We start from the raw sequence: 27,030 nt of genomic DNA, 5'->3' as shown, positions 1-27,030 counted from the left end.
GCCTGAACGGACTAAGACATATGCCTTGAAAGCCAGCCGAGGGCACGGCCCCTTCACGCACCCCTGATTCCTGGAACAGGCCCAGCTGATTCCCAGAGGACCCAGCTGTCCTTTGTTTCCTGTGGACCCTGGAGGGCCAGGTCCTTTGGGCAGGTCTGGTCTCCTCCCCCTTTTCTGTTTTATCTCTTTGTGTTAGGGACAAGACGGGGGAGCAGGGGGTATCACTCAGGTGTCCTGTCTTATTTTCCAATCTCATTCTAGCCCAAGAGCTCTAGGGCCCTGCTGCGAGATTAGTAGGCTCACCTTGCTTCCACTGGGTTCCTGCTCGCTTGTGGGTAATCCCTCAGCCACGCTTGGTCCCTGGCCCCTGCAGGACCACTGGGAACTCCCAGCAGAACTCAGTGTTTCCAGAGTGAAGGGCCAGGGGGTCCGACCTGGACTCCACAGTGGGACTGAATATCTAAGGGACCCCTTGTGCACTGGTTCCCCTTCAAAGGCCAGGTGAGGTGGAGCCCTTGAAGACATCACAGTCCCGGTCAAGCAGAAAGGACCAGAAGACACCTCCCTCCTGGAAACAGCTCTTTACTGAGTCGGTGATACTACGTGGCATGATATCATATGTAGACAGGAGAACTACACGGCAGTGAGGGCAGCGGGAGTGCAAGCCAGTTGCACACCTGTTACAAGAAGGGGGAAGGCTTCTGGAATGGGGAGGGGCCGGTCTCTGGGTCGGGCTGGGGAGGGGACAGCTGTAAGCCCCCATCCCAGGGCTGGTCGTTATCTGTTAGAACACAAAGGAGGGGCAGCTTCACTGGGGATGTCCCAGTCCTCCTTGCTGCTGGCTGCGCAGGAGGATGAAGGTGGGTGAGGGGTGACATCAAAGGGAGCTGGGGCCCCTCCCCCTCATCTGGTCCAGCTGCCCCTGCAGAGAGGCCTGGGGCCATTCTGCGTCACGGTGGGGTGAGGTCAGGAGGAGAGCAGGCGCGGGGAAGGGAGAGCAGCCCGACGGTCAGCCCTCCCCCAGTTGCCACAAAGCGGTCACCCCCCGGATCGGAACGGGGCCTTCTACTTTGGCAGAACGTTCCAGGGCCTGGAGAGTGTTCCGGTGCAGATGAAGCTCCTGCTTGGATTCCTTCTGAGATGCTCCTGAGAGGTGGACGCAAGGATGAAGCGAGGAATTTTCTGGAGATGTGGGAAAAAATGCTGAACTCCTGGGGACACAGTGCTCAGGGCCCAGGTGTGTCCCGTGTGAGTTCCCGGGACGCTGCTCCCATGGTTACAGGGAAGGTCTTGTGGTTGCCAAATCCACCTCGTCCCTCGAGTTTGAACCGTAATCCCCTGCAAAGCTTTTCCTGGGTCTTTTCAACCCCTGGGAGCCTCAGGGAACTGCCAGCCAGCTAGGATGGGTGTGAAGATGCTAGAAAGACTAGCGCTGGTCACCAACTCAGAGCCAGAGTTAAGACCGCTGCCCCGAGGTAGCCGCTTCCCCGGCAGGCTCAGCCACAGGCGAGGGGGCTTCTCCTGCCCTCTCCTCCCGCCCAGCCACGGAAACCCAGTCAGCCCCCCGGCCAGCAGGGAAACGTGCGTGTGCATGTGCGTGTGTGTATATGGGGCTGCCTTCTATGGTATAGTCACTACTGGGAAGCCCGCAGGTGCAGGGGCAGGCCTGGGAGAACGCTTTTTGGGACCGAAGGACCACAATGTCTGCAGGTGCGGCTTTTCAGGGGTCTCTCCTCACACGAGCACCCTTCCCCACCTTCTGCGTGGCAGTGTCCGGGACCAGGCCACTCCTCAATAGCGGCTCTGGCTCCCTGGTGGGCCTGGGGGCCCAGGGAGGCCAGGGGGACCCTGGATTCCTGGTTCGCCCTTTGGCCCCATGGGCCCCCGCTGGCCTGGTGACCCTATCTTCCCAGCGATCCCTGGTTTTCCCTGAGGCCCCTCTGGCCCTGGAGACCCTGGGGGCCCCTCTGGCCCTGGAGGCCCCACGTCCCCTTTGGGGCCTGGCTGTCCTCTTGGGCCTCCAGTTCCAAAGCTGCCCTTCAAGCCTTTGAGGCCTGGGAAACCTCGCAGGCCAACCGGCCCCCTTTCTCCTACAGGCCCGGTGTCGCCTGGCTGCCCTTGAGGACCCTGAGGTCCTGGGGGGCCCAAGCTGCCGAGGTCTCCTTTTGGTCCTCTGCTGCCAACAGGCCCTTTCACGCCCACATCTCCCTTGAGTCCTCTCGGTCCTGGAGGGCCTGGGGCACCTAGGGTCAGAGAGAAGAGGGGAGAGATCAGTCCAGGAGGGCAGGTGTCCCGAGGCTGTCCCGTGAAGTGGACGCCTGGCAGTGGGCACTGTGACACCCGAGGGTTCGAAGCCACAGAGCCCAGGTCTGCCGACTGACTTGACCCTCTAAATCGGCTTGGCCACCGGTGAAGTGGGGCTGAGAATCTCACCTGCAGGCTGTGAGCCCATCCCGAGCTGACATGCGTTGGCATTTGGCATGAGGCCTGCACCTGGAGGGCACTCATTGTTTTGACTTCAGGGCTTGGCCGTAGTTCCACACGTGCACTCAGGCTGGGGGCTGAGAGAGCTGGACAGCTCTGGGCAAAGGCCACAACCATCCAGGATCATCTGTCCTACTCTGGAGAGCGGCCTGGATGCCTACACTCATTATGGACTTTGACTGCTGTCCTGACCTCCTGCCCCAACCCCATCCCAACCCCAGGATTTGCCCCTGACCTTCAGGCACCTGGGACCAGGAATGGAGTCAGGTGACAGGGAGGAGAAAGCCAAGAAAGTGAAGCCTGAGAAGTGGATCCCTCCCAGTGTGAGTGAGTGAGTGAGAACAGCTACAACCCAGAGAAAGGGCAGCTCCTCCAGGAAGTCCACCCTGACTACTCCAGCATCTTCTCTGAGCTCTTGGAGCTACTACTTTCTGAATCTTTTAGTTGATACATAGAGAGAGAAGTCATAATATAGTGAAAGCAAATCCTTGGTACCTCTCTGGTGGACTCCACTAGACTGTAGGGCCCCAGGAAGATGGGCGGGCCACGGCTCCCATCCCCTGCCCTGGGCTCGGAGCCTAGGCACACGGCAGGGAAAGCTCAGTATACACTTGAAGAGCGTGATTCACCAAACAGCTGTGGACCCCCCGCTTTTGCTCAGCTCTGGCCTAGGGCCTGGGAGAGACGCCAGGATGAAGACACTCTTCTCTTCCTTAAACAGCCCAGTCTAGCGCTCAAGCCAGGGGTCAGATGACCTTAATGCCCTTCCTGCCTGCCATGTAGGTCAGAGTCACCACCTCTCAGAGCTGTACCAACCCTGAAGACACAGAGCAGAGTGTGGCCGTCACTCTGGCCAAGGCACGTCAGATGCCCCGGGGTCAGAAGAAAAGAACCCTCTGGCCTAATGAGAACAGGAATTGTGGAGAACAGCTTTAGCCCCCGCGGGGTCAAGGCACTGCAAAAGCCTGGCTTCCTTCGGTGGTCTCGGCACCGGGTCACGGGCTGCCCCCCAGGCCTGGCCTGGGAGGTGAATTCTCACACCCATACTCGGCTCTCCCCCAGAACTCTGCTGTTACACCATCCACTTTGTAACAGAATCCTGGAGTTTTTGAGCTCTGTGGGAGCTGGTCCAAATCCTCCATGTCAGAGAGGTGACGTGATAGCCCCAGGGGGCCCTGAGCGGAAACCAGGAGCCGGGTGGGCCTCTCAGAGAGACGGGATCTTCTATGTGGGAGCCGGGAGCCCTCCCAGTGGCCGTGACCCAGTTCTGCGGCCTCGGGGCCCCGTCCCCGCTAATGCAGACACCACTGCTGTCCACCCTGGCCGGGGCTACCTGCTGCCTGCCCCCAGCCTCCTCCCACACTCCCACCCCCTCAGTGCCCCCTCTCACCTCCCTCCCGGAGTGTTTCTAAGTGGAGCAGAGAGTCAGTGAACCCCATCCTCTGGTGACGATCTAAACTGGGGCCCAGACAGATTCAGCCCCACCAGGGCCAATAAAAACCTTCCAGCCGTTCCCTGCCACCTCCTGCCCATGACCGCCTCCCACACACAGCGGGGCTGTAGCCTGCGTGGGCTCGGCTCACGCGGCCTGCCGGCGGCACCGGCTGAGATGCCTGCCGTCATGGGCTGGCTGGGGTCTGGGAGCGGCTTGACCTGCCCTTGTGTCTGCAGCACAGCAGCCAGAACAACACGGCCCAACGAGGGCACAGGGCGACACCGGGCAGGGACCACCTGCCCCAGCCCGGCAGGCACGGCTGGGAACCGGCAAAGCCACTGCGCCTATCCTCACCCCAGCTCTGCCCTTGGCGCCTGGGCCAGCCGGGGCTGGAAAAGCAGAGCCATTTGGAGGTGGAGAGGCCCCCGTAGGCTGTGCAAGTGGAAGGGAATCAGAGGGCGTGGAGTGACGCTGGGCAAGTCGCTGCCCATCCGCGCTCAGACCATCTATAACATTGAGGTTGCGCTTGACCGTCCCCCAGGGCCCTGTGGCCCCACAAGGACCCCTCCTCCTGCCTCTGTCCCTCCTGCTCTAAGAACGTGGCTCCCAGGGCTTGCCCAGCTCCCTGGTTCTTCTCTCTTTCTCTATAACCACTGCTGTGGCTTCCACTCTTGTCCCCTGGATGGATGGTCCCCAGGCCCAGCCTGGATTCAGGAAAAGCCTGAGAAATCTCATCTGCACAAGGATGCCCACGGATCCAGCAGGAGCCCCTCCCTCCTTCCGTGGGACCCCCATCCTTCCTGAGCCACCATCTTCGTCGCTCGTCCTCTGCTCCCGGCTCCTAAGGGCACGGCGGCTGCAAGGATTTCTCACGGTTTCTACGCCAACAGCGGGGAGAAAAGGCAGAGAGTAAAGGCCTCTCTTTTGCTTCTCCCCTCCAGCCCCCTCGGGCTCCTCTTTCTGGGAAAGCTCTTGGGTACCTTTGCTGGCTGGGGAAGGCTGGGTGCCCACGGGCCCAGGGTGTCGGTTTGAGCAGAAGCGTGGGTCGCACCGTTCTCCTCACTCCCCCAGGAGCTGCAGCCCCTAGTGCAAGTGGAAGGAGGCCCGGCAGGAAAGGGGTCACCTCCCTCTCCACTGCCGCTGCTGACCCCGTCTCTGAGAGCCCACGCAGGTCTCCCGGTCAGTGGCCTGGAGGACATCCGGTGGGGTGGCTCCACGTGGGGCAGGACCTGTGTTGCAGGCATTGGCCTCTCTCACTGCCCTGGCTCGGTGTCGGTGTGCCCACGATGGCCCCGGATCACCCTAACTTCTCTGTGACCTGCCTTCTCTTGGGTCACGGCCACTGGGAGGGCTCCCGGCTCCCACATAGAAGATCCCGTCTCTCTGAGCAGTGAACGTTTGCCTGCCTAGTCTCTCGTACGTCCCCAGCACCGTACATTGAGATCATCGCCCCATTTTACAGATGAGAAGTCGCGGTGCAGAGAGTGGCGACTTGCCCACCATCACCAAGCAGGAAGGGTGGAGACAGGATGCAAACCCAGGCCTGAGAGGCTCCTGGTCTGGTCCCTAGACCCCCTCCCACTGCCAGGACCTCCTGCCCTCGTGCCACTCGGAGGAGGTGGAGGGTCCCCACAGAGCTGGGAAGGGGTCACCTGAAGGACTGTCTTCCTCTGGTGAGCCGAGCCTCCGCCTGTCCCTCCAGAGCCAGCCATGAGTCATGCAGTCAGAGAGGGGAGAGCTGGCAGGACCTGGGTCTGGCCCGGGCGGAAATCAACAAGCAAAGCTTAGCGGTTAGCATGGGGGGAAGGGATGCAGGCAGAGGCTGACCAGGGGCTCTCCACAACAGGAGGCCCTTCACCCAGCCTGTAACAAGATCTGGGTGTCGGAAGGGCTAAAGGGCAAAGTGGGGGGCAGGGAGCTAAATGCTTCTCTGAGCAGCGGGGGCACATTTGAGACAAAGGAAGAAACGTGATGAGGGGGAGGAAACGTGATGGGGGAGAGGAACGGGGCACTGTGGAGTCCCAAGAAGGCCCGGAATTACTCAGAAAGCCCTGGGCTGTAATTAGGCCATCCCGGCCCATTAGCGCAGAGCCACAGCTGACTGCATGTCTGGGACAAGTAGGTGGTCTGCTCCTGGTCTGCACTGGGAGTGGGGAGAGGGTGGGGGGCTGAGCAGAAGCACCCATGGGTGAGGGAGTGCATGGGCGGGGAGGGGGTGGGTGCAGTCCATCTCATAATCTAAAGCAACGTGCCAGCCCACAAAGGGAGAGGGAGACAGAAACAGAAGGGGAGGCTCTCGGGAGACTGGCCTAGTGCCGTGAAGGCACGCTAGCCTGCACTTCAGAGGACCTGAGTTTGAGTCCCAGCTCCCCTAGTAACAAATCGGGTGGCTGGGTAAGTCATTTGGCCCTCTTTGGACTGCAAGCTCCTCTTTGTTCAGTGAGAATATCAGCCTGGGTCAGGGACGCTCAATCCTGGCTGTTGTTACCTGAGGAGCATTGAAAACATGCCAGTGGATTTCCACGTCTGCCTATGATGGATTAATTTGTACAGACTCAACCTCCCGCTGAGAGCAACCAGAATCATTAGACAGAATGCCAAGACATCCTTCTAAAAGCTTTGGAGAGCGATCAAGGGCCAGACTCCCAGGGAGAAGGGAGACTCATTGGAGAAAGCCAGACCTTCTGGGCCTCTTTCTCCTCTCAAGGCATTTGTTGACTAGTAATTGGTTTGGGCAGAGACGCTGAGAAGCTGAGTAGGGTTTTCAGCAGCTTCACTGGGGCTGGGGCTCAGGGCTGCCAAGGTCCAGGGCTGAGATTCAGGAGAAAAGGAAGAAAGGAAACTGTGTGGGCATTTGCGGTAAGGACCCAGGGGGTGGAGAAGCTGAGCAGAGAATTAGGCTTCATCCCTTCAGTCCTGTGGGGCTGGGGAAACAATAAGCTGAGTTCAAGGCCAACAGGTAGTAGTGACCTGTAAACACTCCTCAAGGACTGTGTCCTGGAAGTAAGAATGTATCAGAAATAGGCCAGGTGTCATGGTAAGCTCTGTCGCAGGCACCAACAGAAGCTGGTATCATTCTCCTTTTCATTAATCCCCCTTGCTTCTCAATAACAAGCGAACCTACTACCTCCAAGCAGGCATGTTCCTCCCTGCCTCCCCTCCAGGTAGCTCCTCCGCCCTAAACCACAGAATAATTCAAAGTTCTCTTTACAACATGTAAACTGCTGGACACTGTCTGTGGCAGGAGGAAGGAGGTTAGTGCTTAGGGAACGCATTGGTAGGTGTAATTCCTCGTCCTCAGCTTCTGCCCTGTGGTCATGCTTTCAGTGATGCACTCAATGAGCAAATGTTTCCTGAGAACTTTCCAAAGGTCAGGCACTGTGCTGGGCACTGATGAACAAGACAAGGAGCCCACCATCCAGTGAATTAGATTCAGAATCATCCCTTCATTAGGACACCCTTTTATATTTTACCAAGAACTGTTCACACAGTTAACATTGTTACTCACAACTACCCATGAGAGATAGGCAGGGCAGCTATTATATTCCTACTTACAGATGAAGAAGCTGAATTGAAAGTAGCCAAGAGGGCTTCTCTGGTGGCGCAGTGGTTAAGAATCCACCTGCCAATGCAGGGGACACGGGTTTGAGCCCTGGTCCGGGAAGATCCCACGTGCCGTGGAGCAACTAAGCCCGTGTGCCACGACTACTGAGCCTGTGCTCTAGAGCCCGCGAGTCACAACTACTGAAGCCCACGCACTTAGAGCCCATGCTCCACAGCAAGAGAAGCCACCGCAATGAGAAGCCAGCACACCGCAATGAAGAGTAGCCCCTACTAGCCGCAACTAGAGAAAGCCCGCATGCAGCAACAAAGACCCAAAGCAGCCAAAATTAATAAATAAAATAAATAAATTTATATATAAAAAAGAAAGTAGCCAAGAGCCTTGTCCAAGGCCACTCAGCAAATAAGCAATGATGCTTTCTTGGCTCCAATTCCCAAGCGATAGTCTTAGGGTAGGCACTGTCTAGCACACACACAGAAATCCTCCTATAGAATAGGAAGAAACAGTCTATGAGAGGCACAAACACTATAGAAGTACCACTGGCTTTCCGTTTGGCAAATGGAGACTCAGAATTAATCACAGAGCTGGAAGAAGTCTCAGAGAACAGCTGGTCTTATCCATTGATTTACATATGAAACAAAACAGAACGAAACAAAAAACCCCCAAAAAACCAGAGGCCCTGAAAGATGAAGTGATTCTGCCTAAAGACCCACAGCAAATTCGAATCCAGGCTCCTTCCCCGGACGGTTTAAGAGCCCCGGAGCTTCAGTCAGCACTTGGCACCTTCCACACTGGCTGTGGCCATTGCTGTCCCTCTTCCTTTATTCTGGTGAGCAGCTCGGCTTCAGCCAGAGGGAGACGTTGCCAGCCCCAGCGTGAAAGCCGATCAGCACCTGTCTATGAATGAATGAATGAATGAATGAATGACATGTTCCTGTAGGAAGGGATGTTGGTTTTGTCCCTGAAATTTTCTTTCAGATGTGAGAGGCTTTATATGTGGTGATTTAACAACCAAGAGAAATGTTGCCCAAAGACACAATTTAAACAAATATGCTGAGAGTCAAATGTAGCTCAGAGCGATGTCCCACCTTGCTCTCCGGTTCGGATGAGGTTCTTTGATGAGAACTCTGCCATCATTAGGACAGGAGCAAATATAAAGTCCCATGACTATTGTTGGGTTATACTTAGAGTGAGGTTCTCAAATTGTTCCCTTACTAACACTCTTGGTACCATTTCCTTCTTTTCCAGTCTGTCCCACACATGACACCTAATCAGGACCTGAGTGGAAATGCCTTTTTGGTATCTGCTCTCAGTGTCTCCTCTTCTGGCTGGGCACTAGACGTGTGCGTCTCAGAGCCATGGCAAGGGGTCAGGATCTTAATCATAGTGTGACCTTGAGCTATCCCTTAACCTTTCCCAGTCTCAGGTCACCTTTCTGTAAAGGTGCACCTGCAACACGTCTTGTCCACAAAGGTTGTCAGGCTAGGGGAGGGACAGATTGGGAGTTTGGGACTGACATGTACACACTGCAATAATTAAAATAGATAACCAACAAGGACCTACTGTATAGTACAGGGGACTCTGCTCGTTATTCTATAATAACCTAAATGGGAAAAGAATTTGAGAAAGAATAGATACACATATATGTATAACTGAATCACTTTGCTGTACACCTGAAACGTACAGAACATTGTTAATCAACTATACTCCGATATAAAATAAAAATTAAAAAAAAATGTTGTGAGGCTAAAATGAAACAAAGTGCGTGAATGGGCTTTATCATGATTGAATGCAACCTAAGAACAAGGTTACCAGAGGATGAACCACGAGAACTACCTGCTAATGCCTTCTCTGGAACACTGCATCCTAGAAGTCACACAAATACGTATTTTAGATGAAATACTGTGGGACTGTTTCAGTTACTAAGGAAATACTCAGTACCTGGCTTTGTTGCCAGAATATGACAACAGGCAAACAAGATCTTACCTCACCTCCATCCCCTGCAACACCGCCAATCTAGAGTAAAGAAAATATTAGCAGAAATGCTCACTGATATAAAATGAAGGTAACACAGGTTTGAAACCAAATGGTTATAGAGAATCAGAGAGGTTGGCTCCAAGTCTGAGCTCTGTGAAGAAAACAGCGCTGTGTGGGATCATGGGGCCCTCCCTCCTGTCTCCTGCAGCTCCCTGAATCATCAGGCCCAGGCTTCTGGCCCCCCCAAATGTGACTATACATTCTAGAGCCTGCAGATCTCAGTGGCTACTTATTCTATTCTCTAGAGCCAAGAGCTGCTATATTTTCAGGTTGAACATACTTCCCACAAAGACACGCACTTCCTGGGGAAGGGTCCAGGAAATTGAGTATAGCCATACAAATTCCTGTATGGAATCCAAATTAGGAGTCTTCTGGGCCATTTTCCAGGAGAAAAACTGTTGGAAATATTGCTGGGAAGGACTAAAATGGAAAGGTAATGGTGTTTGTTATGGGCTGACTTGTGTTCCCTCAAAATTCACATGCTGAAATCCTAACCCACTCTGAATATGACCTCACATGGAGACAGGGTCTTGACAGAGATCATCAGGTTGAAATGTTGTCATTAGGGTGGCCCCTAATCCAATACAACTGGTGTCCTTATAAAAAGGGGAGACTGGGACACAGAGACAGACACACGCAGGGAAGATGTTATAAGGAGACACAGGGAGAAGATGGCCGTCTACAAGCCAATGCCTGGAATAGATCCTGCCCTTATCACCCTCAGAAGGAACCAACACTGCCAACACCTTGACTTTAAACTTCCAGCCTCCAGAGCTGTGAGATAAGAGATTTCAGTTCTAAGCATCCCCAGTCTGTGGTGTTTTGTTACAGCAGCCGGGGCGGACTAATATAGGGTTTACTTCAGAGTGAAGTACTCATAAGCAGAAGCCATAGAGCATTTCAAGTCAATTCAAAGAGCGGGCCAGGTAACCAACCTTTGATGTGGGATATAAGGGGAAACTGAGGGCAGAGCTGTCCCAAGGGGAGAAGAGGTCAGTCCCTTTTGGGGAAATGGATGGACGGTAGACAGGAATAGAGCGCAGAAACTCCACCAGGAAGCCTGTGCTGTCAGCAGGGAGCATCTCTCGTTTGCTCAGGTGCTTTTAGGGGAATACGGGTCTTAGGTGACTTTGGAGGAGGCCACTCAAGGCAGCTCGCACAGCACTGGATCTGAACCACCTTGCATCTGAATCCCATTTCCCTTCCTTGCGAGCTGCGTGAGCTTGACTAGACCTCATCTGGCAGCCGGTTCTTCAGTTTCAGGGACCATGGGAATTCAAGGCGATAACGCATGTGCCCAGGGTCTTTGCATGTCTGCTTCTCCACCTGGAGCACCTCTGCTCATCCTTGCCAACCCTGCTCTACCTGACTTTCTCCCCTGTTCTCAGGCCTCATTTCTGATGTCACCTCTGGTGGTTGATTTCATGTGTCAATTGGGCCGGGGGAGCCCTGATATTTGCTGTGGACCTGCCGTATCAGTAAACAGAGGATGTTGCGGCCATCAAGCCATCAGTCACTTGCAGCCACCCTTGACAGTGCACACTGAGAGGATTCCGGATGGAATAAAACAGGATACTGGCCCAAGATAGTGAAGGTGCCTATCAAAGGAATAATTTCATTAAGCCCAGACTCTTGCATCTTCCCATACATAGAAGAGTGCTAAATTCATTAATTGAGATGTCTGGTTTTTCTTTAATTAGGAATAATCTTCTGATGTTCAACTACCTGGATTTTTTGGCAAAAACTCCTATATATGCTGGCTCTTCCCTTAACTCTTCGGAACAGTCCCTTAGAGCTATCTGAGAGGCTGTCTCCTGGGCTTAAGTCCTCGGTATAGCCGCTGAGTAAAACATCATTCTCAACTTGAAGATTGTGCATTTTTTTCAGCCGACATTGGTGCAACATCACTCTGGGTGTGTCTGTGAGGGTGTTTTGGACAAGATTAGCATTTGAGTTGGGGGACCAAGTAAAGCATATTGCTTTCCCCAATGTGCATGGGCCTCATCCAATCAGTTGAAGGCCTGAATAGAACAAAAAGGCTGAGTAGGGCTTCCCTGGTGGCGCAGTGGCTGAGAGTCCGCCTGCCGATGCAGGGGACACGGGTTCGTGCCCCGGTCCGGGAAGATCCCACATGCCGCGGAGCAGCTGGGCCCGTGAGCCATGGCCGCTGAGCCTGCGCGTCCGGAGCCTGTGCTCCGCAACGGGAGAGGCCACAGCAGCGAGAGGCCTGTGTACCGCAAAAAAAAAAAAAAAAAAAAAAAAGGCTGGAATTAAAGCATCATCTCTCCTGGGTCTTCTGCTTGCTGACTCACCCTGCAGGTCTTGGGACTTGCTGGCTTTTATACCTATGTGAGCCAATACCTTCAATTCTTTATAATACGTCAATCTCTCTCTCCAGAGAGCCTACTGGACACAGCATAAATATACATCTTGCTGGCTGGTTCTGTTTCTCTGGAGAATCTAATACAGATTTTGGTACCAAGAATGATTCCAGGTGAACAGAATTTTAAAGATGAGTTTTCTGATTTGGTCTGTGGTTTCTGGAACGGGCTCTCTAATATGATTAGATTTAAAGATGCTGAGGACTCTCTATCCAGTAGTAAAAGCAGCCTGAGAATCCCTGGCAAGAGAGATACCCAAAATAATGGAGACGCCTAAGCGAGGATCTAGGCAACCATGTATATTATACCTTTGAACATTTTGGTCAAAATAACAAGTATGATGAGATTGGCTGGTTGTTTCTAATGTTACTGGACAAAGTGGGGAAAGAAAAGTTTGAGCTCAGGGATTCGAATTCCTAGCTCAAGGGCCCGTAAATGACCTGAAAGCTTCTATGTCTGCCCTGAAGGAGACCCTTACCCCCCGTAGCCACAGGGCTGAGTGCTGAAAATCAGACCCGCAGTCTCCCCCGGTGACTGACTGAATTACAATGCGAGTTGAACTCCCAGCCTCCCAGGGTGTCTCCTGCTAAACCCAGGCCACGGACTGGGAAGGAAGGGGATCCTGCAAGTTGGAAGGGGGGTGTGTGGGAAGACCCTGATGGAGCTGGGGAACTTGAACCCTAAATTCTGATGCGTCTCCTCTGCCAGCGGCAGCAGTCTCTCTGTCCCCAGGAGAAGCGGCCTCTCCACCCCCGCCCGTCCCAGGGTGTTAACCCTGCGTTACCTGCGGAAAGGGTAATGACCGCCCCTGAGGCAGCTGACAAGCAAGGCATTGCTGGTTCTCCCCAGTGTCGACCCCACCACCGCTCTTGGCGTCTAGACCTCTGAGCAGACTCAAGTCCCAGCAGCCCCTAAAGTGAGGTACAAAGCGTGACCCGTGAGGAGGTGCACTACCCTCTGCGTTTTCTAACTCCTGCAGATAGAAACCCGGGCCACACGTGTGGGGATGGGTATTAAGGCTGTGGGATAAATCGTGGAAGGAACGGAAAGTTGGATCGGGCGGCATTTATTGCCACGGGCTCACTAAGCAGGGATTCTGCATCTAACTTTGCATCTTGGGGAGGAAGGAAGAGCTCTAACAGTTTGCTTCGCTGCTTGGCTGAAATATGGCCAAAAGGAGACCTACAGTGAGTGAATTAGAATTGCCAGACCTGCTTTGGGTTAATGTAGAGAAAGGGATTCCATGACTTAGGGAGACGGGAATGTTCAAGTGAGTTTGTCATTTGAAACTCACCCACCCTGGGAAGGACCAGAAGGCATGCCTTTCACCACAACTGTGAGAGATAAACTTGAGAGGGAAGCCCTGGCATCCCTGGCTCTTCTCTGTGGGCCAGACTTCACAGAGGGAACTGCAGTCACGGAATTGGGAAACGTAACCACAATGAGAGTGATTGGACCCGTGGTGGCAGGGACCAGAGGTGGCACTCAAGCCCCGAAGGCAAGGAGGGAATGGTCCCTGGAACTGACAGCAGGGTCAATGCCGCAATCAGAATGTCCTGACTCCTGCAGACCATGGCTGGCTAGCTCATCATGGGGTTCCTAGAAGTGAAATAGACAGGAAGCCTACTAATTCTTACTTATTCTGTGTAAGCAGAAAATAGGTCAAGTGAACAAGAGTCTAACTTGAATCATAAAAACAGAGTGTCATAACCCCCAACCAGTTCTCAGACTTGAGCCACTTTACAGACTCAGAACCCCTTGAATGAAGAGGCCAGGTCCCCTCGAGGAAGGACCCTTGTACACTACCAACAATATTTACTACTAATCATTTTTCCAGCCATCCCCAAAGGCCCCTATGGTCTTTTGCCAGGATAACTGTGCATTGGGCAAGAGGAAATAATCAGAACTTTCAGGCACCACCGGACACAAGCTCTGAACTGACACTGATTCCAGGAGACCCAACCATCACTGTGACGCACCAGTCCGAGTAGGGACTTATGGCGGTCAGGTGATCAATGGAGTTTTAGCTGAGGTCCATCTCATGGTGTCCTATGTGAATGCTCACCAAAGGTGATATCAGCAGAAGAGGATTTTAATAATCAAGTGAAGAGGAGGACTTGTTCTATGGGTTCCAGTCAGGCTTCTTCTCCAGCCACCCCTGTCATCAACCAATGGGCTCATGAACAAAATGGCTATGGTAGCAAGGATGGAGCTTATGCATGGGTTCAGCAACACGGATGGACTTCCAGGCCCCAAGGCTGACCTGGCTACAGCCACTGCTGAGCACCCAATCTGCCAACAGCAGGGACCAGCAATGAATCCCCAATATGGCATCATTCCGCAGGGTAATCAGACAGCTACCTGGTGGCAGGTTGATTACACTGGACCACTTCCATCATGCAGTGTTTTGTTCTTACTGGTTTAGACACTTATTCTGGATATAGAAGTGCCTTCCCTGCATGCAATGCTTCACCAAAAATACCAGCCATGTGCTTGCAGAATGCATTATACATGGTATTCCACACAGCATTGCTTCTGATCAAGAAACTCATTTCACGGCAAATGAAGTGCAGCAGTGGGCCCATGATCATAAGATTCACTGGCGTTACCATGTCCCCCACCGTCTTGAAGCAGCTGGCTGAACAGAAGGGTGAAATGGCCTTTTGAAGACTCAGTTACAGTGCCAGTTCTGTGGTAATACCTTGCAGGGCTGTATATGCTCTGAATCAGCAACAAAAACATGGTGCTGTTTCTCTTACAGCCAGGACTCAGGTCCAAGGATCAAGAAGGGGAAATGGGAAGCCACCACTTACTATTAACCCTAGTGCCCCACTAGCAAATTTTTTGCTTCTTGTTCCCAGAAACTTATGCTCTGCTGGCTTAGTGATCTTAGTTCCAAAGGGGAATATTTCTGCCAGGAGATACGGTTCCATTGAACTGGAAGTTAAGACTGTTGCCTGCTCACTTTGGGCTCCTCATGCCTCTGAAATAACAGACAAAGAAGTTACTGCGCTGACTGGGATGATTGACCCTGACGGCCAAGGAGAAATCAGACTACTTCTCCACAATGGAGGTAAGAAAGAGCATGTCTGGAATCTAGGAGATCACTTAGGGCGTCTCTCAGTATTACCATGTCCTGGGATTAAGGTCAATGGAGAATTACAACAACCCAATCCAGGCAGGACTACTAATGGCCCTTCAGGAATGAAGGTTTGGGTCATCCTACCAGGTAAAGAAGCACAACCAGCTGAGGTGCTTGCTGAAGGCAAAGGGAATACGGAATGGTAGCGGAAGAAGGTAGTTATAAACACTAGCTGTGACTCTCTGACCAATTTCATGAGCAAGGACTGTAATTGTCAAGAGTATTTCCTCATTGTGTTATGATTATATGTTGACATATATGTGTATATATCTTTGTTTTGTTCCCTCTCTTATCCCCTTACTATGTAACAAAAAATACAAAATGTATTGACTTTATATCACAGTATTTAAATATTGTTAACTTTATATCATAATATTTAAGTTATGGGATATTAAGAAGAGTAAACATCACTCAAGGACTTTACTTCCTCTTCTGGGGAAGGGGTTAGTGCATTTTGGGTTACTCTCAGGATTGTTATATCATGTATATTAGGCAGAATTCTGACCTTGTTACTTTCTTTATTTGGAGATTAAGTATGATTTAAGGAGATGTGCATGGGTGTCAGGTGGATGAGGGACGCACTTGTGACAGTTCATTTTTATGTGTCAACTTGACTGGGCCACGGGATACCCAGATATTTGGCCAAACATTATTCTGGGTGTGTCTCCATTGTGTTTATGGATGAAATCAACATTTAAATCAGTACTGAGTAGGAACTCTGCTCAACATTATGTAACAACCTAAATGGGGAAAGAATTTGAAAAAGAATAGATACATGTATATGTATAACTGAATCACTTTGTTGTACACCTGAAGCTAACACAAAATTGTTAATCAACTCTACTCCAACATAAAATAAAAAGTTAAAAAAGGGCTTCCCTGGTGGCGCAGTGGTTGAGAGTCCGCCTGCTGATGCGGGGGACACGGGCTCGTGCCCCGGTCCGGGAAGATCCCACATGCCGCGGAGCGGCTGGGCCCGTGAGCCATGGCCGCTGAGCCTGCGCGTCCGGAGCCTGTGCTCCGCAACGGGAGAGGCCACGACAGTGAGAAGCCCGTGTACCGCAAAAAAAAAATTAAAAAAAAATTAAAAAAAATCAGTACTGAGTAAAGCAGATTGCCCTCCTCAATGTGGGTGGGCCTCACTTAATCAGTTGAAGCCTGAATAGAACCAAAGGCTGACCCTCCCCTGAGTAACAGAGCATCCTCCAGCCTGACAGCCTTCAACTGGCACACTGCCTCTTCCTGGTTCTACAGCAGCCTCCAGCCTTTTGAGTTGAACTAGGACATCAGCTGTGCAGATTTTGGACTTGCCAGCCTCCAAAATCACATGAGCCAATTCCTTATAATCTCTCTCTCTCTCCTGTATCTCTGAAGAACTCTGCCTAAGACAGGGGTGAGATGGGAGGAGAAGAGGGCATCAGAGTGACAGGCATCTGAACTGCAGATGGTTGAGAGCACCACTAAGGGGGTGGGAAGGGAGAAAACAAAAGGAGACAGAGTTTCCGAAAGATGAGATCTACCTGTATCTCTCTGTGGGCCCAATTAAACAGATCCGCACATAAAAATCCAAATTTGTATGTCGGGCAAAGTGAGGAGCCATACACTTTTCCAAAAGAGGTTGGCAAGGACGTAAAAGCTGCCAGTCACCCCAGGAATTTTCTGCAGGATTGTATCAGCCCACTGAGATTTTTGCCCAAAACCAGGTCCTTCTGTGTTTCCCAAGGTCACCGAGGCCCTCCGGGAGCTCCCCGGCAGCCCGGCCCAGATCTGGCTCTCACCTCGTAGGATGGTGACGTTGCGCAGGATCTCCCCGTGCTGCGTGTCCACGGCCTTCATCTCCTCCATGGCCATGGACAGGTTGCGGACGTTGAAGTCCAGGCGGGCGCTGAGCAGGCCAAAGCGCTCCCGGAGCAGGTCGGTGGTGGCCAGCATAAGGGAGACGGTCTTGTTCAGGTAGTAGAGCTCCTCGGCCTGGGTGTGAAAGCCCAGCGTGCAGGAGAGCCGCACGTCATCCAGGTACTTGAGCATGCTGTACACGTGGCTGTCGGTGGCGTTGATGTTGGTGAAGATAGTGCCGATCTCGATCTCATGGGAAGCCATGCGTCCTTCCAGCGTCTCGAACCTCTCCACCGTGCGGTTCTGGGCGTAGTGGGTGTGGTACTGCAGGTCGTGCATGTTCTCCTCATGGTCATCCAGGAAGGACGAGATGTTATCCAGCTGCAGCTGCAAGCCCATGACCTGCAGCACCAGGTCGTGCATACTCTCAGAATTCTGGCTGATGCGCTGGGAGGAGGCCCCCAGGGTGGCCTGGAGGCTCTTGACCGCTTCTCCCGTCTTGGCCGAGGTGGCGCGCAGGCTGCTGAAGAGCCGCGTGTAGTTCTGCCAGTCGGCGATCATCTTCTGGAGGGTCAAGGTCTCCTCATCTGTCTTCCGCCGGATCCCGTGGATCCACTCAGAAGTCTGCCCCACGGTGAAGTTGATCTGGTGCATTGCAGCCTTGACGTTGTAGCACTCCTGGGTGAGGTCCTTCAGAGAGAGGTCCAGGCCGGCTGTGGTGGCCTGCCAGCCTCTCACCTGGGCCAGGAAGAGCCCCAGAGACTGGTTGATCTGGTGGACGGAGAAGGAGCAATTGCCCATCTCCTGGGAGATCTGACCGCTGGTAGTGGAGAGCAGTTCGTGGGTCTGGGAGGTCTGGTCCAGCTGGACCTCCTGAGCCAGAAGCATCTTCTGAATTCCCTCCAGCTCCGCCTGCAGCTTTCTGATCTCTTGCCCCAGCTGCCCAGCCTCATGGCAGAAAGAGCAGTTGTTCGGGGCTTTCAGCTCTTCAGGAGAAAGGGACAACATTTTGAGTTGCTGAAGGATCACGGGACAAAGGTTGCTTCTTTAATATTTCAGAGCATAATGAATTGGCAAGTGGCTTTCCTATCCCTCTTCCTTTCCTAAGACCTGCTATGAAATCCTTTTTGGAAAAGTCTTGCCACCTCTATGCAACCTTATTTCTACCAGATGTCTTTACTCTGACCTGAAATGTAGGCTTTAGGATGTTTTCTCCATCTCACCACCAAATTCTTTTTTTTTTTTTTTTTTTTAACATCTTTATTGGGGTATAATTGCTTTACAATGGTTCACCACCAAATTCTTGAGAGTACGTATCTTCATAACTTTTCTGAGGTTGCCAACAACCTCCCATTTACACTTTATTTTTACAATTTCTCCCCACATTTTAATATTTGTGCTTATCTGAGCCCGTCACAAGCTCATGGAGAAAAGGGTACAGGGATAGTTTCCCCCGCGACTGATGAGAAATGAGGCTTAGGAAAGTGACTTGCCAAATGTCACTCAGCTAATTAGTGGCAGAATAGAACTTTCTCTTCCCACCAAGCAGACCCCTCTAAACCCTTCTATTATGGCTCCTTCTGTCTCATTCTCAGAACAAGAACGTCCCTTGTGAAAGCAAGAGACAAAGAGACAGTAAATTGTGCAAACTTTAAGGCAGTGATGAGGAAAGGGCCGACTTGTCAAGAGCACAGGGAAGATCTTAAAAATAATTTCAGATATGTGAAGATATTTGGTGAGTGGACTTGCTTGTCTCTGGCTTGCTTCTCTACCTGGAGGCTCTGCTAGATCCGTGCCACTCACAGAACCCCGAGCCCCATTCCTGGGTGCACCCCAGGGTAGCAGCCCTCGTTGGCTGGATGTTCTCCAGCTGCACAGGGAGGCCAGGAGCCATGGCTGTCTTTCCCTCATGCCTTGAAGCTTGGTGAAGGCTGCCCTGCTGCAGGGCACCATGGCATGGGAGGAATCCTGTCTCCCCCTGCCCCCCATCAAGTAATATCGGCCTTCTGTCACGGTCACTAGCACATCTGGACACTGGACACTCACCCAGCCCTTGGAGATTTTCCTGCATAGACACAAGCTTCTTGTCATAAAGGGCCTGGGCCAGGGAGATGTCTTCTGAGAGAGAGTCCACTTTCCTGAAAACTGCAGGGGAAACAGAGACGAGAAAACGGTCTTAGCTCAGAGAAACAGCAGTCGTTTGTTACGAAGACAAACCATTTATCAGCCCCTCTGCGGCCAAAACCGTTCACTCTTCTGTGGAGCTTCCCAATGGCCAGAGTCTGTCACACATCTCTTAAAAATATATAGCTGTGTATCTATATATCTATAGATATAATCTTTTTATATATCTCCCTTAAGTGTATATATGTGTTTATACATATGTGGGTATATATGTGTATATTAGAATATGTAATAGTACATAAATTATACATATACATATCTAATTTCCACCCCCCTCAGATTTTAGACCTAGGAGCTGACCACAGGGTAGAATGGGGACAAATAAGAAAGGAATATAAAACTAAAAATTATTCTTAATCCTATCCATCTCCGTGCCTCACCTGAGTCCCAGCTTTGTCTTTAATATCTAGTACACTGGAGCGAACAAACCTACAGGCTTCCCTTAGTAAAAAAGCTTTTTTTAAAATCTGAAGCTAAGAATGGAATGAGATTGCGGTTAAGAAACTTTCAAATTTGTTTTCACTTTTTAAACATAAATGGTGTTAGTATCCAGAGGCAGAAGCTACCTGAAACTGGCAGCTCGCCATCACCTGGGTCAGCCACCACAGTCATACAAACTGCTGAGTGTGTGAGAACCACCAAACTTCAGATCCCTGGGCCTCGCTGGCAGGACTCTGACTTAGCAGGTCTGAGGGAGACCCAGGAATTTGCATTTTAACAAATCCTGGGGGCAACCCTGACGCAGGTACACATCCAACCTCACTTTGAGAAACACAAAGGCCATGGCAAGGGCTTAGACATTGTCCGATCTGGTGATTTCAACCTGGATGTACACCAGAAGCATCTGAAGAGCTTAACTACTGAATTAATTCCATTATCCGAGGAGGGGGGGGCAGGCATCCATATTTTTTTACAGCTCCCCGATGATTCTAACATGGGGCTGAAACTGAGAACTACTATCTAGTCCTAGCCTCTCATTTACCAGCAGGAAAACAGAGGTCCTGAGAGGGGAAGTGCCTTGTTCAAGGCCACACAGCTAATGATTGACCAGAAGTTACGAGCTAGTCTTTGCAGTTTGAATCAGGCACTAAGAGCCCCTAGTCAGGAAGATGCTGGCTCTGGTCCATGAGCCACAGAGATGTGTGTCTGCCTTTGTAGGGGGTTTTGGCACTGAAAGGACCCCTGACGAGAAACTCCCCCCGCAGCCCGGGGTGGAGAGCCCCGGACGAGCGGGATGCTGCTGGCAGCCTGCACTCACCCAGAGAGGCCAGCACGGCCACAGACACCAGCAGGAAGGCCAGAAAGAGGTAAAGGATCCGCACCGATGTGTGCAAAGACAGGTTCTTCTGGCAGCGGCTGCAGCGGGGCCCCGGCCGGCCTGTGGAGAGGGGGGACAAAAAGAGGCTGGTGGCAGAGGCCGCGGCTAAAGGGTCAGTTCTCCTGCTCTGGCCTGTCTCATCCCATTTTGAACCAGCCTCAGAAAGGGAGCTGTCCTGGATCCTCGCCTCTACCCACTTCACTGCCTTTTCCGGAGGTCCTAGAGCTTTTACGAATAGGCAAGACCACAGCGAGGATCTTCAGAGTACGCGCCCATCACACCATCATTCTGTCTCCGTGGCTTCGTCATTCAGCCCATGGTGCAGGAAAACACCTCTTCCCGAAACATCAGCCCCCTCACAGGGCAGCCAGCCTTGTCTCACCATTGGGTGACCAACTCCTCCCGGTTTGCCTAGGACTTTCCTGGACCTTAGCACTGAGAGTCTTCTGTTCTGGGAACTCCTTGGTATTGGGCAAACCAGGATGGTTTGCCAAGACTGTCTCAGTTTTAAAGCTGTAAGTCACACATCTTGGGAAACCCCTCAGTCCCAGGCCAACCAGAAGGTTGGTCTCCAGTCCCCAAACTTTGCAGGTAACCAGAAGTTCTCCTGGAAGCCAAACGGATGATTCCAGTGTATCAGTTGGTCCTTGTTATAGAGGAAGGTTGGAAGAAGGTGTTCGTGGCGGCTCTGGGAGGTGGCCAATGGCCAGCAGGAAAGCTGTGATGCTCCCAGCTGTGAAATTTCTAAGATGGATTCAACTTCAGCTGCACATTATGAGTACCAGGAATGTTTAAATACCCTGATGCCCATCCACGCTCCAGACCTAAAGAGATCAGAATTTCTAAGGGTCGGTCTCAGGCGTCCCTGGGTGGTTACAATGCACAGCCGAGATTGAGAACAGCTGCGCTAACCTCTACTGAAATCCACCAAGAAGCCCTACTGCAAATAACAGTTCAGAGGGCGTTGGTTTCTCAGATCAGCCACATGCCAAGCTGGTCCTGTGGGCCTGAGAAGGACGGGCCACTTGATGGGCATGGGATACAACGAAGGGGACAGTTCTGGGCCAGCTGGAAGAGAGGCCCCGGAGGAGATGGTCCCGGGCAGGTCTGAGGAGGAGCCCTGGAGACAGAGGTCACGTGTGTCCAACTCGGACTTCATCTGTACCGCATAACCCAGGCCCATGCAACGCTTCCAGGGAGCAGCGGGGAAGGCACAGCCAGGGCTTTGAAGCCATGCGGACAGACAAGTCTGTCCCCAGCCTGGGGTCAGCCCGGAGCCCTTACCCTCCTGTGTGCACGGGAAGGACGGCATGTCCTCGTCGTCGGCGGCTGCCAGCTCCTCTTCTGTAACACACAGCGCATCTCCGTCGCCAGCGGCCGACCTCACTGTGATGGAACCAGAGCTGTCAGACCCAGGCTGGGGAGCCACGCCCACCCCTCTCCAGCTGCCCCATTCTTTTACTGTCCCCACACCCTGCGCCCACCCCCGCCCCTGGGTCCAAGTCAGCCCACCTGAGCTCCAGGTGACCTGACAGCAAGCAGAGCAAAGAAGGATGGAGGTCAGAATCAAGTGGCTGAGGAACTGGGATGTCCCAGCGCCTCTGGGGAAGGAGAGTTCATGATCTCTGGCAAACTGGTAAAGACACGCAGGCCAGCCCAGGTGCCTTCTCTATCTGTGCCTTGTTCAGACCCCTGGGGTGGAGTAGGAAAAGGTTGCTCGATCTGACTCAGCACCCTTCCATTCCCTGACACGTTGTAACCGAAGCAGGATTCTGCTTCTGCAGGGACAAGGGCGAATCTGGCCCCAGCACAGTCCCCGCCAAGACTCTGCATCCAGCCCAGCTGGGGGGCTTCGGAGAGGAGGAGCTGGCAGTGTGAGGACATGGGATGGGCACAGCCTCTGCCTCACACATTGCCTTGTGCAGGACGTGCCAGGGGGTGGAAGGGACCGCGGCTGGAACAGATCTCATGCTGGAAGGCTGATCCCCTGCTCGCTCCCTGGGATCACATGCTCTCTAAATAAGACCTAAGTGATGTATTTTTCCCTCATTCAGAAGATTGCTCCCATTCCCCCAGACACTGCATAGCCCTTCCTCCTTACAAGATCTGCTCTTTTTATGAATCACCAGAAGAAAGATGTCCAGTATTGGCAGAATGAGCCGGACCTCCAAGTGGGTGTTTGAGAAATGAGGTGGTCTGCATCGAGCTGACCAGGGCTTCTGTGCTGGGAAGTCGGGGTGCAAGCTTACGATGACAACTACATTGCCTGGCAGGTAGTTGGCGGGGGGATTTTTTAAGCTACGCCTGGGCATCCAGAGGCAATAAAAGAAAAGATCAGTACATTTGACTACATGCTAGTAAAACAACACTTTTGCACGGCCATAAAAGCAAATGACAAGCAGGGAGAAAATATCCATAGCATACCTCACAGATGAAGAGCTAATATACCAAAGTTATAAAGAGCTTTTAAAAACTGAGGAAATAAAGGACCAAAAATCCTACAGAAAAATGAACAAAAGACCCAAACAGGCAATTACGAAAAGAGATACAAAAATGGCCCCGGAATAATTTAAAAGATGTTCAACTTTACTCATAAGACAAATGCAACTTAAAACGACACTGTGATAATATTTCTCACCCATCCCATTGACAAAGATGCAGAGGACAATACACGTTGTTGGCCTAGGTGGTGGGGGGAGTTGGGGTCTGAATGCAAAATGGCCCAAAGCTTGTGGAGCGGGGGTTTAGCAGATGCATTTACCCTTCCACACAGCAACCACACTTTTATGAATTTGTCCAGAATACAGACCTCCAACAGTCTGAAAATATATGTGACAAGGTTATTCATTACAGGATTACTTGTAATTACAAAATTTGGGAACTATCTAAATGTACAGCTATAGGAGATCGGTTAACACACGATGGCACGTATACACGCAATGGGGCTCAGTGCAACTATACAAATGAATAAGGAAATCTCTATTAACCGATGTGGAGTCGTTTCCAGGAGATATTAAATGAAAACAGCAAAGCAGCACATATGGTATGTCACTTTTTTGTAAGAAAGAAGGGAAAATAAGAAAACACGCATATATCTGCTTATCGTTAAAAGAAGATAAACAGGAAAAGTAAACTGAAAAACAATGAAGTTGTTTTCTACAATGGATGGGGTGGGGGAAAGGGATATACGAAGGAGTCACAGTTCTCTGAATATAATTTTTTTGTATAGTTTGACTTCTGAAAGCATGTTAATATCTTACATATTCAAAAAATTCGATTTTATTAATAAAAAATACTTGGAACTAAATAAGCCTTGCTTGCTTGAATAAATACAATAAACATACTACGTGGGGAAAAAAAAGGAAAGAGGAACTGATCTAAGTAAATTATGACACAGTCTGGACTCTGTAATCTCAGTCTAGGATGTGATAACGTAGGATTGGGGAAGAAGTGCAAACAAATCTTGAACTTTTAAAGCAATTTTATTTCTTGGTGTAGCATGGGTAAAGCAATTCCAAAGTTATTTTACATTAATTCAAGATTCAGCAAATAGAGTAAATGCATTGATGTGGTTTGGACCCAGGGTTCTCACTGTGAAAAAAGGGATGCAGAAATATACAACGGGAGAGACAAATAAGAACCCCTTGGAGCTGGACTGAAATTTGAAGGTATCAGTGGGAATTAGTAATTTCTAAAATATGTTTATGTGTGTACATATTTATGTTCATATATAGGTATGGATGCATCTATATTTGTAGCTACGTGTATGCATATAACTTTGTTTGTTGAAAGGTCCAGGAAGCAAAGACACCAAAATAGCCCTGAACACCCCTAGCAATCCAGTTGGTCTCTAATACCATTTCCCACTAAAAGGAACCCAGGCTTCTTAAAGAAATGGCTGATTTTAGGATTGGGGCAGAGGGTAGGTAGAAGATGAATCTAGAACATCTTGCTATTTCAGAAATTAAGGGAATGCTCAAAAAAAAATGATAGGGGCATATCAAAAAGAAATAGAAACCAGCCTGAAGATGCCCCCACTGGCCAAATCTGGGACAATTTGAGCACTAAAATAATTAAGTATAATAATGAAATTACAAGTCATTGAAGAAACAGGAATCCATACCAATGATAGACAGACAGGTAGGGAGAAGGGAGGGCTCTTCTTACTGCTGGAGTTGGGACTGCAATCATCATGATAAAGACCAGATCATGTTAGAACCATGAGTGGACGCCACCTCTTGGGAAAATTTTGATGAAGAACAGTATATATGTATGCTTACGTATAAGCCTTTATCCATGGCCTTAAACTGTCTGCTTACAGACTACTTATTAGTTGCAAGGGAGGAAAAAACCCAGTAACTACATAGTGGGGAAATCAGGCAACGCTGACCAGCACACACCATCATTTACGTAAGTTGCTGGCCAAGGGTGCATAACCACAATCGAATCATGAAGAAACATGAGAAAAACACAATGTAAGCATTGTATTTTTAAAAGTTGGGGGGGGCTGTATTTTTCAAAAATATTAGAGTCAAAAAAGACAGTTGAAAGGTGAAGAGACATGACAACCAAATGCAATCCTTAATGTTAAGCTAGAGCCTGCTAGAGCCTGGAAGGAAAAGAAAACCCATCGAGGTTATTATCTGATCAACGAACATCGGAATACATATGGTACATCAGATAAAGAACTGAAGCACATTCATGAAGTTCATAATTGTACCCTGATCATATTCCTGTTCTTAGGAAATCCACACTGAAATATTCAGAAGTAAAGAACCATGATGTACGTAACTTACCCTCAAGAGCTTCAGGAAAAATTTATGTGTCTGTGTGCATATGCAATAAGTGTGTGCATGGATAATACCGCAGTGAAAACCCTTATACATAAAATGTTATGCACATATAGGACTTTATTTAGACAGTTTTCTAAAAGTGAATTGACTGGAGCAGATTGTAAGAACATTTTAATATTCTAGAAACCAATGAACAAACTGACATCTAGAAAGGGCATACAGATGACACTTCCACCCACACAGCATATGAATATATACTGATATACTAGTCCTTCCCCAATGAGTCTTATAAAAAATAAATGTCTTTATGAGTTTAACTCAAAGAATCTCCATATTTTATTTTGCACATTTAAGAATTATTAGTGAAATGGAACATTTTCAAGTGCTTACTAACCATGCCTTTCCACGAATTAACTATATGTAGGCTTTGCCCATTTTTCTGTTGAACTGTTGATTCTTCTTTTCACAGAAGGTTTTGATGAGAACATAACCTATCATCATGTGTCTTGCAGATGTTTCATTATATTTATTTCTGAAAATTGTTAAAGCTTGTGTGTGCATAGCTTTGGGGCCACCATAATGCACTCCAGGGGGAGGGAGAGGGTGGGGAGGTGTGGAAGGGCATTCATATTGTAGCCTCTGATTAAACAGTGGGTCCTGAGGGGTCTGTGTTCAAAACTCGTTCTTCCAGAGGGCATTTCCTAGACTTTTGCCAGGTGCCAGGGGGGCTACCGATCTGGGATCACTGTGGTTTGATTCCTTAGATTGGATCACCCAAGTGTGCACATAGAATATATACTAGATCCCCAGACCAGGTGAGGGCAAGCCTGTGTTAACCCAGCACCGCCCCCTTCCCCTCACCCGGAGTGTCTGGAGATATCCCATTTCCTTGTCAGCTCTCTAGCAGGTAGATTTCGCATCTAGCCTCTTTCCCTTCCCCTCCCCCCTTTTCAAGGAGCAGACTGGCTGGGGTGAGACTCAAAATCATTAACTGGGCGCTGACCAAACAGTAGGAAGACCGTGGCCCATCAGAAAACAATGGGGCCAAGAAAAAAAAAAAAAACCCCAACCAGAATGGCTGTCCCAGGGTGACAGCACCTGGAAGCAGCATCTTCTAGGGTTGGAGTTTTATGCTGGGAGGTCTTTGGTTCAGCAAAGGTCCACAAGTGCCCCTTGTGCCTCTCACAGCCTTGTCTTCTCCTGCACCCAAGACTAGAGATTCCTAACATCCAGCTCGTGCATTTGTGGACTCGTTTGGTTTCAGTCCCTAATTTTAAGGGGTGTTTTTGGCTTGGTCCCTAGGGATTTCCCCTGTTTTCTTTCAACTCTAGCTATGCATTTAGCAGTTTGCTTGTAGTTTATCAGGCACTTAAACTTTATAACCCAGGAATATTTTAAGTTGGTAATGCTAGAAGTAGAAGCTCCAGTTTTTGTTTTTCTTTGTTCCCTTTTTTAAAGTGATGAAGGGTTGGATCTTGCCTTGGGGCAATCTTCACAACGATGCTATAAACTTTAGAGTCGGTAGTACCACTTTCATAGGCAAAAAGACTGCGGTTCAGAGAAGTTAAGAGTGTTGCTTAACAGCACCCAGGATATGTGGTGAAGCTGAGATCTGAACTCAGAAGTCTTCTCTACCGCACCCACTCCCCACTCAGAGTAATGAGACAAGGTTCTACAAATGCTAAGAATCCTTGCTCCTGTGACTACAAGGTGAGCAGGTAGAAATGAAGGGGCCTGGGCCCAGGACTGGCCATGGTTCTCAGGTTCTCTGGCAATGACCCGGAAGCAGCCTCATTTCCCAAGTGCTGTGCTGTCGTGACCACTGTGACCTACCCGGGAGCCAAGAGGCAGAGTGGGC

At 50.5% G+C, this 27,030-nt stretch overlaps 1 protein-coding gene across 1 annotated transcript in view; it reads right to left on the bottom strand.

Moving 5' to 3' along the window:
- Positions 1–600: 600 nt before the first annotated feature.
- The window catches only part of SCARA3 (scavenger receptor class A member 3), a 29,696-nt gene continuing 3,266 nt past the window's right edge, over positions 601–27,030 (bottom strand). Inside the window, exons 2-6 of the mRNA XM_082842472.1 lie at positions 21,664–21,765; positions 20,320–20,439; positions 18,924–19,022; positions 16,820–17,863; positions 601–2,243 (exon numbers count right to left, since the gene is read on the bottom strand). Of these exons, the coding sequence (XP_082698598.1) occupies positions 1,792–2,243; positions 16,820–17,863; positions 18,924–19,022; positions 20,320–20,439; positions 21,664–21,765 (1,817 nt within the window). The 3' untranslated portion in view covers positions 601–1,791. The remainder of the gene's footprint in view (positions 2,244–16,819; positions 17,864–18,923; positions 19,023–20,319; positions 20,440–21,663; positions 21,766–27,030) is intronic.

The sequence above is a fragment of the Leucopleurus acutus genome, assembly GCF_964270905.1.
Source record: "Leucopleurus acutus genome assembly, chromosome: 7".
Lineage (NCBI taxonomy): Eukaryota > Metazoa > Chordata > Mammalia > Artiodactyla > Delphinidae > Leucopleurus > Leucopleurus acutus.
Note: the sequence above shows the minus strand (reverse complement) of the source record. Positions and strands in the feature narration are given on the sequence as shown.